Consider the following 13347-nt stretch of genomic DNA (forward strand, 5'->3'; position numbering starts at 1 on the left):
TTGTAAGAATCAGACATCAGTTTGAATTAAATCATGTTACATTTGCTCATTGTTGAAAGCCGTAGAGTGACTTATAGTTGTTTATTTCTGTGTCATTTGGTCTCTTGTGGAGACTTGTCACATTGGCAATTATATGTGTTATGTGTATGTAAACATACTAAGTGCTGTTGCTGGAACATTTCCAAAGGAGGGATTCTAATATCTATCTCTCATTTTGATAAGACACACTAGTTAATATTCCTTTTAAGGTGGCTCGGGTATCTCCTCCATCTTCGATTTTGAAGTAGCAGTTAACAATTGATCTAGATCTTTAATGAAATGGGCAAATTTTGAGAGTAGTATGTAGTACATGTGTAAATCTTCAATGTTCATATAGAAAATTATGTGTTGCATCATATTTACGGCTGTATTGTTTTAACAACACAATTCTTTTTTCTTCAACTTTGCAAAATATGAACTGATAACTAAGATAAATAACTTTTTAAAATACACCTGACCTGAAGTGTCAAGTGAGCATTTCTCATCACTTGGCGTCCATCGTCCGTCGTCGCCATTGTCGTCTGTTAACTTTTACCAAAATCTTCTTCTCTGAAACCTATGGCCCAAACTTTACCATAGTCGGCCACAATCATCACTTGCATATCTAGTTTAAAAATGTGTCCGATGATCCCGCCTGCCAACCAAAATGGCTGAAAATAGAAGATAGGGGTAAAGGTCAGTTTTTGGCTGATATCTTTGAAACTTAAGCATTTAGAGCAAATCTGACAGGTAAAAAACCGTTTATTAGGTTAAGATCTTTTCTCCCTTAAAATTTCAGACAACCCTTTGTTCGGTGACCCATACTTTTTATCTGTATTTACGAGTTTGACTGTCTCTCTGGTATCTTTCGTCTCTCTTTTATTATATTTTTGAAAAAAGCATGATAAAACACTTTGACATATATCAACTTTATAAAAAGTGATGTTCAAGCTACATGTACAAGGTCATTTCGCGTGGCAGTTAATATTTGAATTTGATGACAACTTTGAACCGTGTACAAGACAACTAATTTTTATGAGGGATACTTAAAAAACTTAATTTGAACACTTTTTAACTATTCCACAAGAAATACCTTAGTTTTTAAATGACCCATCACAAAAAAGATATCCTTCAAAATTTAAGCCAGTCTACCACTGTTTTGACTTGACATTTTATGTATTGAGCTTTGAATGAACTTTAAAGATGTAAAGCAACTCTTACGTTGAAGGTACATTTAAATATTGATCAACATGCATTACAATCATAAGACGAAATCTGTTAGATTAGATTTTCTTTTAGAGAATTATGTGTTTCACTTGAGTAAAAAGAGGTTTTTAACAACCTCATATTTAAGACATAATTTTTGTTGCAAACATAACAAATAATGAAAAAGATAAATGTATTGATTTGATTCCTTGAAAGTCATTTTTCCAGACGTCAGATAGAGAACTGTTTCAGCAATGAATGTTGAACAAGGAGCCAGTGTACGCATATATTCTAACACTCGCAATTTATCTACTCGTGTCCGTAACTTTTCATCAACTGCTTCAAGACTTTTATTCAAAGATGATAAAGACTAATTTGCAATAATTTATGTATTAAAGGTCCTATGTAAAGTAAATTCCACATTCCATTGGTTTTTTTTTAAATATAGCTGGCAGTATTCTAGTTAGTCAATTTTGATAATCTCCTGTAAACAAAAAAAGCAAAAAATGTCCAAACTAGAAGAACGATGATTCGTAGACCCTCTTTAAATTATAAATATTAAAACGTATTAGTTGGCATTCATGATGGCAATAATACATGCACCACATCAGATACGAATTATATGTGACAGAAACAATTGATCTTCAGGTAGTATTGTTGTCATCAGACATATATCATGCAATATAATTATTACATACCCTTGTTCAGGTTTGCAATACAAGATCATTGCAACCAAACACCACACATAGAGAGAGACGATTTGCTGAAGGATCTTTCTTCTCAGAAGAAACACAGTTTGTTGTTGCTGTTGTTGATAAGAATGTTTATAACTCACCGCCTGTATTATTGAGTCCTGATATCTTAATAATGGATGAAGATCAAGGTTTGTGTTTAATGTCACCTAGTCTTGTATCAGTGTGAAAAAAGAATCTACATTTCTCCAATTTGTGAATTTTATATGATAGATGCAATAACTGTTAAAAATGGTAAACATATCGAATTTGGGTTCAATCACTCACTGAAAATACAACAAAAACTTAAGAAGTGGTGCCAATATTCAAGTTGCCACCAAGAGATGACAGTAACATTTGGTTAAACAAAATTGACTTGTAGGTCAATTCACTTTCAACCTTCAATGTAAGTATTGATGGTCACGGACCTCGTGTTTTGTTACAATGCATTGAAAATTAACGAAATATTGGGTTTTTTTAACAGCGGTATACTACTGTTGCCTTTATTTATGATGGAGAAATTAAATTCTTTTTATTGACATACATTTAACATGTTCATTTTATCAAAAGAATAATATAAAATTTGACAAACATTTTAAAACGAGAAAGTTAATGCAACTGATCAGTTTCAAGATACACTCTTTTATGAATAATGGTGTAATGCAGATATAAATGTCTGTATCTTTAGCTCATGTGTTCTAACATTTACAGTGTCCAGTGAAATCATAAAAGGTATTCATTCAACCAATGTATTTTTATATCCAGGCACCATACAATATTCTCTTAGAGCTTTTGATGAAGAAAATGATGTGATTGAGTACTACATTGAACCATCTTTTAATGTATCTGATATAAATGGAACCGTATTTTTAACGAAAACAGGAATGTAAGTTTAGTTTAATGTCAAGTGCATTGATATGTATGTGGACCTTTCATGATCTGTGTCATTGCCATACACTCTGTATTCTGTATCATCTTAACACTATTCAAACGAAAGTAGAACATCATCACCTGGAAAGGTGGTACTGTTAAATGAAATAATTTCCTGATGGAATTGATATTTTGAGAATCAGAAAGTCAAACGAGGCTTATTGCTAGAATGATTTCATGTAGTGCTCTGTTCATAAAATGAACTGAACTGCCGCCCGACAAACAAATGAACAAGATTTTAGCTTATGTATATATAAAACATATTTATTAATGTATATTGATAATATGTTGTTTGTCATATTTGACAGAATTTCCTGGTATCGTTCCAAATTTTAGGAACAAATTATATTGTACCATTTCCCATCTCAGCAAAGCAATGAAGTTCAAGTTTTCTATTCAGTTAGTTTACTTTGTATTGTATATCGATAGCTTATCCATATAAAAGTAAAAAATGTGTTTCAATTGAATAGATCTACATTTGCGGGCAAAATTTTGAAAGCGAAGTACCTCCATATCACTCAAAATACGACGAACATTGCGTTGTTCTGCTTTCAGATTACTTTACACCCCATGTAGAGATTGTACTGGTAACGAACAGATACCAGTTGTATTACAGGAGGTTCAGCGAGATCACTTGATCACTCCTGTTCATAGATTGATTACGTTGACTATCAGTGTTACACAGCTGAATGATCCACCAATTGTCTTTATGACTCAGTATGGGCAAAACATTCTCCATGATGACCCAACAGAACCTGTTCTGGTACTTAGTTCTTGTTACAGTATATCAACATTTAAATAGTGAAATGAACTATGAAGATCGGTCCAGAGGAAGATAGCAAATTTTGAAATACCCTATAAATCGATATACCTCTTCTCCATATGCAGGCACAGCTAAAATTTAATTACACATAAATCTTGGTTTTTTTAATTGTCAATCTCCAACAATGATAAAATAAATATATTTAGAGAAGATTAAAATTATTGCTGTAAGAGATTTCATGTAAAAAATCACTCGATAAATACACGCTTAGTGTAATTTCGTTCATTTATATGTTAACGATTTAATTCGTCATGCAAATCTAGAAATACATTTGTGCTTTAAAAATTTATTCTGAGGTAATCTGTCTGCATATCAATATATGAACCTGGTGTTTCGAACTTTTAAGAGATGTTTTAAAACAAAATAAACTTGACATTCTAGCCTTCAAATAGAATCTATTTGAGTAAATGACTGTCATACCAAACAAATATCAGTTTATCAAAGTGCTAACAGTGCCATCTTTTTTAATAGGTCTATTTAGAGCAAATGAATGCTTTTAATACAGAAAAATGGTCCAGTGAGTTTTCTGCAACCTTTGGTGCTTATGATATAGAAAAACAGGATTTATTTATATCTGTGTCAGAACCTTTACATGGCAGAATACTGTTATCTAAAGCTAAAACATCAGTGCCAGACCTGGAAGCTTGTCCTCTTCACCAAAATGTATGTATTTCAGTATTTTTGAATACAAAGTCAAGGTATGGAAGTTTTGTTTCAATCAGCTTAAAAAGCATGATAAAGGCACCAGTAGTAATCCGGTGTTTAAAAGTCATAAATCGACTGAGAGAAAACAAGTTCAGTGTACAAACTAAAACCGAGGGAAAACATCAAATTTAAGAGGGAAAAAAATCAACAACAGGGATACTAAAGTGCAACAAAATCAAACGCCAACATACATAGCAACGAACAATTGGATAACAACTGCCATATTCCTGACTTGGTACATTATATGATAAGAAAAAAATGGTGGATTGAACCCGGTTAAATGACTAGCCAAACTTTCCGTTTTATGGCAATGTTAAATATATCGACAAATTACAACACTAATGTTTTTGCGTATTTATGTGTTGTAATTTTGTCACATAGTATCCGAATTAAAACACAAACATACGTCAGGACATTCATCACATAAAAACGCTCAAGCAAACGATAAAATAGTCGACACAACATGCAAATCACAGAACAATAACGAACATCAACTGACTGATTTTTTTTCAATTATTCAATTTCTCTTTTAAATATTATTAAGTAAGTAAGTTTGATTGTTAAATTGATATTGTAGATTGTACGGAATACATTCTTTATTATTATTATTGCATTGATTTCGTTTCTATTTGAAAAAAATGGAGCGTTTGAAACACCATAGCCAAAACAGATAAGAAAAAAATGACGAAAAAAATTGACATACTACATAGAAAACTAGATTCCACTTCATTTGATCTTGGTTTAGTGGTGTCTCATTTGCAATCATACCACATCTTTTTGTTTTTTGTAAACTATTAGTTACTTGAATCCCTCCAATACCTTTTGTTTCAGGCAGGGAAACCGGAAAGATCAGTAATCATCGAGTCATCAGTGACACATTTGTGCATTCCTCTCAAGATTTATTAACAATTCATTTCTAGTTATATATGTGTGCTAAATATTCTTGATTTAAGTCAGGCTTGTTTGTTTAAACACGAAGTTTTATTACAGTTAAGTATGTTGTACAATGTAAAACAAATGGCAATTTATTATCTTTCCAGTTGACAACTGAACCCTGTGGAAATTTCAGTCATTGTTTACCACATGACAAAAATACATTGTCCTGGATTTATGCTAATTTGACATATAAACAGAATATGTCATCATCTGGGAATGATTTTGTAAAGATCCATATAACAGATTCTTTGAATGCAACCTCTACTGTGATAACCATCCAATTTGTTCTAATGGAATCTCCATGTCAGAAGAAAGGAGCTTGTACACGTATGTGCATTAGTAACCATAATCGTTGTTAGAAAATTAAATGAATATTTATATTATATAAAGACTGGAAAACCATTAAAAATAGTCTATATGTACATCCCTTGTTCACTTAACATATAAAGTTTTCGTCTTGCATATATCCACTGCTTGTTTATTTGTTAATTTTCTTCTGACAAGAGTGATTTGACGTCTGTTTTTTGTCAATGTTAAATGCTTGTTTAATTAGCTCAGTTTTTCAGTTACCAGCCGGTCCGAAAACACCAGTTCAAAATATTTTGAAATTTCTATGTACATAAAGCTCGCTGTATATGTTTAGATGTTCACATTTGCATATTTTAAACATCTCTTCAAGTCTAAATATAGTTGCTAAATAATTGTAGGTTTTACCGTAATGACTAGTTTCTGTCTCTTTCAGCTAAAAGAAATTACCCTTGTAGGAGTGTTCACAGAGCAATAGACTTTGATAAGAACTATATATGTACATGTACTCCAGGATACACAGGGAAATACTGTACAGATGAGATTGATGAGTGTCAAAGTTCACCATGTATTCCACCTTATGTGTGCTATGATATGATAAACGGATATTACTGTGATTGTCCAGCAGATGATCCCAACTGTGTACTTCGTGCTTGGGCGATATCCCTGATAATTCTAGCAGTATTGATTGTAGTTATTTGTATTATACTTGGATCAATTCTGCTTAGAAGAAGGTACACTTATATTATGCAAGTAATGAACATAGTTGGGTTGTACATTTTAACGCTTTGTAAAGAAAACAAAGCTGCAAAAAAAAAGTTCTGTTTTATTTTCTCATTTGTATTTTTGTCAATTTCAATCATTTTATCATGATACGATAAACTGAATATGCGGGGCAAAATAGGTACTAACAGAACATACTCCTGTGCTTATAATATATAATATAGGGCAAAGCATTAATGATAAATATATATATCATTTCAATGGAATATTATGCGACTGTCATAAAGTTGAGAGATTAAGCTAGCTACAATGTATAAAATCAGGTTTAAAACACCATTTGTAAATAAGGAAATACCTGTACCAAGTAAGGAATATATCATTTGTTTTTCATTCGTTTGGTGTGTTGAGATTTTATTTAGCCATTTGAAAAGGGCTTTCCGTTTTGCAATATCCTTGGAGTATTTTTTATTATTTTATTTTTAAAACAACTGTTACAAAATGTGGTAATTACTTTGTAAAATGTTTTGTTTCTCGAAAAAAGGAAGATTGCCAATGTTATGCAATGCCCAACTATATTTCATTGATCAAACATTGAAAACTACAAAATATCAACAAACATCATTTAAAGAAGCTTTCTTATATATATTAACATAAATATAGAAAATTCTTGGTCCATTGAAAGAATAAACCATTTCTTACGATATTGATAAGTATATGTGTCTATAACTCTTGTTGGTTAAATATGTTATAACTTTTCTGAATTTAAATATATGAGTATTTAAAATATTTAGTTCTATTTATTAACAACATCAACATATGCTTCACGAATATGGTCATAGAATTTTTAAGTACAATTGTTGTAATAAGACTCAGAAAGCAAAGTATTAGAATACTGGAATATCAAGTAGCATTGTGTAATTCCAAAAGTAAACTGATATTGTGTTAAGTTAATAACAAAGAGTCCTTTAAACCTTTCTAGAGTATGTTCGTTGAACATGGTGTAATTTTTGAAGAAACGAGTGTATACTGTTACATTATCTGAGTTTGTTTTTTTTTTGCTCGTAATTTTTTCAAGAAAAGAAATATGGATAGGAAACTACATAAAACAGCCACCATATCCAATTTAAGAAATATGTGCATATCATTACATAAAAGGATATTGTTTGGAGGTACAATTAAAACTTGAAATAATAGATCTTCTGTGTAGTGTTTTTGTAATATTTTCAATTTTTTTTTCAAATTTAAATTGTGTGTGTTTTCTAAAGTCAATACAATTGGCTTCCTATCGAATATCAAACAATATGTTTTGCATATTTTTTAACTATGTATCTCATTTTTTGTTAAAGATATTACAAGAATAAAGAACCTTTGCTTCTGTCTTGGAGATTTAGAGAAGGTAAATTATTAAATATTTCAGTTATTCATGTTACTTTGCATAGTTAAAATGCATAATTGGGAAAAGAAACACCGTCTGAATCGCATTTCAACTCAAAATTGGATAAAGCAAAAATAAACGAAACAGTGCCTGTATAGGCGAATTATACCGCATAGGCCAGTTTAATTGTCGAATGCCGTGCAGTGCCTGTAGTTGTGTATTTCTTCTACCTTTGGTCTCTGTTGTATAATTGTTTCATTGGAAACTGTTTTTCCTTATTTAAGATTCCATAACATATTCCTGGTCATGTCAAATGTTCTGAAAACATAATATTATGAATATAATGATGTTTATTTAACGTTCAGTCAAATCAACAAAACATTATCATTTAAGTTACTCTTACTTATTGAAGGGTTTTATAATTTTTTATAAAAACTATCTATGTTATATTTATCAACTTTTCTTTTCAGAAATGAATGGAAAGGTAAATATATGGTTAAATTAGTACAATACTGCTGCTGAATTATCAGCCCACGTGGGAGAAAGGCTAGATAGCACCCTGTCTCTATAGAGTAATAAAGTATACTGCTTTCTCAACGAAAAGTTTGACACTATGCAATCAATTCCTACTAAATTTTAATTCCATATCTATGACACATTGTATTGTACACATTTCATGGAAATGTTTCAGGGTTGAGTTCCATTATACTTAGACTTGTTTTCATAAAATTTACAACATATGATACTAATTTTGTGCAATTAATCTTCTTGCAGGTTAAAACCCAGATCCTTGATAGTCCTTGATACTTCCAAAAAAGGATTGCTTCTACTAAAATAGTCGACCTACTTTTGTTTTAGTTCAGTGTTTCTGTTGTTCCGTTGTTTTCCTTTAAAGTTGATGTGTTTACCGTTTTTTTTGTTTATTATCCGAATTGTTTTTGCTTAATCGAATCATTGAACAGAAGTTATATCACTGATGCCTTTACCATCATGAAAATGATTTAAAATTTGTTTATCCACCTTTTCCAGAATTGGAAACTTGTACAGTTTTAAGCACATTAAAACGATTAGCAATACAATTTTGTGGATTTGTATTGTCTACATTTTGTATCCCAGCTCCAGGAGACTTTACAGAGAGATTGCACAACAATTATAGTTGTGCCCTATTGTTATCAAAATGTTCTTGTATATTTTGGCCAATTTCTTCGGATATAGAACCCTTAGTAATTTTTAAAAAAATTGTTCCAATTTATTCGAAATGTCCATATTTTGAAACTTTGAACCTTCTATGCATGAAATATTTGTGAGGAATGTATATTATTGTTTTTTTTTTTTTTTTGAAACTTGACCTTTTTTTGTAAGCATAGTTTCATCAACGATAACAGTTGCTGCTGAGTGGGTCTTTCTAAACAGCTTTTAATCTTAGCTGCTTGATTGTTTCAAGTTTTGTTTCCATTAGATATACAATTTGAAACATATATCTCAACACCAATGATGTGTATTGTATGTTAGTGTATGCATACATTCTGTATCTATAGATCATCGATCTATTTTTGTTTTGTTTTTAAAATGCTTATCTATTGCATATTTATTCATTAACTGCAAATCTTTCTATGACAAACTTTGACGTATGTCAGCAAAAAAAATCATAGACGAACCATGGTGTTGTTAAATGTTCAGGGAAGACTTAATTCATGTGATGCTAAAAAACATCTAAATTAAAGTAGGTCAAAAGTCTGACATACTGTTATGACGTACATGTACATACACCCTGCTATAACATGGATACATCATGCTATGAATACTGTAGCGGTAAAAATTAGAAATTTGTATGTGCAATGAAAACATTCAATGCACAAAAATGACCTTCCAAATCTTCTCGTGCCTTATGGGTACCTTTCTAAAATGCGTCTAATCATGCACAATTGAAGTTATGCCTAGATGAGAAATATGTGTGTTCTAATAACTGAATTTTGTACACAACACTAAAAAAACATCAGTTTTAATCGACCAAATGTATGGAAATAGGTTAATATTTGTTCAGATTGTAAATGGTCTGTACTTTCCTCCAATGTTTCAGGATTATGATGCAGAGAGCCAAATAAGTGATCATGAAATATTTTTAAGAAACCTACTAGCTAGGAAAGATATCCCATATGCAGATCAAAAGGTCAGTGATTATTTTTGTCATGAAATGAAAAGGTAGCGATTTTTTAGCCAATTTGATTATTCGAATTTAAAGGGATTTTGTTTCCAAACTGTCATTTTTGTTTAGTGCCAACACTGGAGGCTTCTGATGACAATGACAAATATAAAATATAATCAGTTAAAAGTATGATTCCCTTACGATTATATTTACAAAAAAAAACATTGCTAATCTATGAATATCTACTATACATTGTAAAGGCCACAAATTATAATAAAAAATAATTGTTAACATTTTGTAAATGTACAGTTTTAAAAAACAAGAAATTGGTATAATTGTAAATGAGTCAACTATCAACCAAAGTTCAAATAAAGTTGGTGTAAGCAATTATATGCAATTAAAGGCCTTCAATATTGAGAATACTGCAAACCGTATCGTCCACTATTCAAGACTTTGACTCACGGTTTATTTATAACAAAACAATTTACGAAAAACAAATACGCCAGACATTAACCAATGATAACCACTACACTATAGGCTCCTAGTTTAAGGCTATGCACATACAGAATGTGGTAGGGTTAAGTCTGTTTGTGAATGCTTTATCTAAAAATAAGAAACGAGGCTCAAGTTAAAAAATAAATATAAGACATAAAACACAAAAATCAAGGTACTAGCAGTTACTGAAAGCTAGTTAAAAGACAAATATAACTGATTAATAAATTATATTTTGCCAGACTAAGTCTAGGTCTTTTTGTACTTAGGAAAATGTTTACCCGGGAAAGAGTAGACAACTTCGGGGCTTATTTGTGAAATTTATTGTCAACCTTACACTTTATAAGATGAAGTTGTCATCAGATACTTATCATGATGTTTTGAAGTCCTAAAGAGAAGGACTGATTTTATTTAAGAAAGAGCATTTGTTTATACTAAGATGCTGCACTTTATTCTTGTTACAGAATGTTGATACAGAGAGCAAATTGAGTGACCACGAATCCGTTGCAGATGAGGTATTAATTTTTTAATCACATTCAGTTAAATTTGTTTCAGTTATGAATAAATCACCTTGGATATGGTGAAGGCTGCAAATTTAACTTAGTCATAAATTGATAATGATATTGTGAAGTCATAAACAATAGAATAGATATTATTGCACTTAGGTAAGATTACGTATTAACTAATGCCATGTATAAAATGACGCAAACATAATCTTAGTTTGCCAAAAGCCCGTCATGCTCGATGGACGCCAGACTGCGTTATAAATATTCACAAACATTGTTTTAATCATTATCACAATGCATATATAATTCTACATTAAACAAGTCCTATGTATATGTTATCCTAAATACACCAAAACCAACTTTCAATTAATGCACCCCTTCAAAGACAGTCAGAGTCGGCCAGGAACAACTAGAGTTAAAAAAAAACCGATGTTATTGACCAAAAAGCTCTAAAAACCTGTGTCAGTGAATGCGCGGGAAAATAGAATTATAGCAAATGATATTTTTTAACGCACTTTATGAATAATGATTTATCAAATTCATCAATATTTTAAATGTTTGCCTTCTTCTAATTTTACAGGATGCCGATATAGAGAGCAAACGGAGTGATCAAGAAAGATTTTCTGAAAACATCCTAGCCATGGATGATAACAAGGTCAGTGTTTAAATCATTGAATTATTTAAACGGTAGAGATAGTGTAAATTCCTTCAGGAATTGCAATTAGTTTTTGCAAAAAAAAAATCATAGTCTGGTTCCAAGAATAATGTATACATCCAAACCACAAAAGCCAAAGGGACTGGTTGATGTCTGAACTTTTAATACTTCTATGAAAGAAATTGAGAAGGAACATTGTTTACTAACTGAATGAGCCAAATAGCCATCCCAAATGTCTGTTTTTTAAAACTTACTGCATAACATTAAGTTATAACTAATAATTGAATTAAATTAGATACTGGGAATGGGAAAAAAACTGTTGAATGCAATTATTATTGCTATAGTTGTACAATGAGCAAACATTTTTGTATTAATTGGTATTTCATGAAGTGAAATTTGTAAATTATGCTATCAAAATTCAAGTTACAAGTTATTTTTTAAAGTTGGAACCTATCATGCCTGAATTTTCGTAATAATAATAATATTATTTTTTTTTAAATGCAGTAACATGTGAACAAGGTATTATGTAAATGTTCATTTATTACCTCTGTTGTTTCAGGACTATGACACAGAGAGCAAACTGAGTGACCATGAAAGCTTTTCAAGAAATCTCCTTGTCAGGGAAGATGAACAGGTTAATCGTTATTTTCAAATGGAATAAATAGGGTTACATCCCAGCTCCTTTGTTCTACCAGGGGTGATCAGAGCAGGATCATCCCTGCCAGATCACCCAAGCTTGAGTTTCTATGTTTTGCATGCTTTCCTTTCTTCTGTAACATTTTGGCGGGAATGTCAAATCCACAATAAAACTTAGAATTATTTATACGAAAAAGGCTATATATCAAAAATTATATAGAAAAATTCCAGTGTCTATGCTGGGATTCGAACTCAAGCCCATTAGACTATCAACCCAGGACACTTACCCTACACCAAGACGACTGAATACGAACTGTCAGTAATGTAACATAATTAAAGAAATCAAGAGTCGGGGTGATCTTACACGGACACACCGCGTCCTCATGGGATAACTATTACGTAGTGATAGTGATAAAAATCACCAAATCAATAATACACTTCGAAATATAACTCTCAAAGTATGTCTGCTGACCCAGTACAAACGTGTCACACACCAAATTACTGATAAAAACATTTACTTGTTTCTATTTTATAGATCCTGGGAAAAGACAAATATCTATCTATTCTATGTTTTATTTTGATCGGGATTATATGATGAAACCTGTCAAAGAAAGTTTATGATGAATTACATAGATTAAGTAATATCATTAATAGAAATGTTATATTAGTTTTAAACAACAACCCTTAAAATTGTTTAGAACGGATCTATATTGTATCGAAATGAGTTGACATGTTGGGTAGGAATGCTTTTGACAATTCTTTGATTTGCAGGATATTGATACAGACAGCATAACAAGTGACCATGAACGCTTTTTAAGATACCTTTTAGCCAGAGAAGATATCCCATATGCAGATCAAAAGGTTAGTGTTTATTTAAATAAATTAAAGGTTAACAGTTGTTATAATCTATCCAATAAATTACATTTCATGTATGTCCTCATTTTAAGAAAGAAAACAAAGGGGTTGATGATTATAACCAAAACAAACTTTTGATAATAGAGGAATGAACAAATATGTCAGAGGAATGCTGCTAATGACAAAAATATAGGACAATGACGTTTATTCAACAACTGGAAGATTTAATTTATGAAATACAAGATCAAATTTGATCACAATTATTACAGCCATACCCCAACTTGTATGAATATAGACAGAGGTA

The 13347-nt window shown here is 31.0% G+C and overlaps 1 protein-coding gene across 1 annotated transcript in view; it reads left to right on the forward strand.

Annotated features, from left to right (window-relative positions):
- Positions 1–13347, forward strand: part of LOC139483070 (uncharacterized) — a 64316-nt gene that overhangs the window by 50556 nt on the left and 413 nt on the right. Inside the window, exons 36-48 of the mRNA XM_071267098.1 lie at positions 1933–2107; positions 2721–2841; positions 3441–3648; positions 4180–4371; positions 5454–5676; positions 6092–6389; positions 7725–7774; positions 8224–8237; positions 9834–9923; positions 10856–10906; positions 11478–11552; positions 12112–12186; positions 12960–13049. Of these exons, the coding sequence (XP_071123199.1) occupies positions 1933–2107; positions 2721–2841; positions 3441–3648; positions 4180–4371; positions 5454–5676; positions 6092–6389; positions 7725–7774; positions 8224–8237; positions 9834–9923; positions 10856–10906; positions 11478–11552; positions 12112–12186; positions 12960–13049 (1662 nt within the window). The remainder of the gene's footprint in view (positions 1–1932; positions 2108–2720; positions 2842–3440; positions 3649–4179; positions 4372–5453; positions 5677–6091; positions 6390–7724; positions 7775–8223; positions 8238–9833; positions 9924–10855; positions 10907–11477; positions 11553–12111; positions 12187–12959; positions 13050–13347) is intronic.

The sequence above is a fragment of the Mytilus edulis genome, chromosome 7, assembly GCF_963676685.1.
Source record: "Mytilus edulis chromosome 7, xbMytEdul2.2, whole genome shotgun sequence".
Classification (NCBI taxonomy): Eukaryota; Metazoa; Mollusca; class Bivalvia; order Mytilida; family Mytilidae; genus Mytilus; species Mytilus edulis.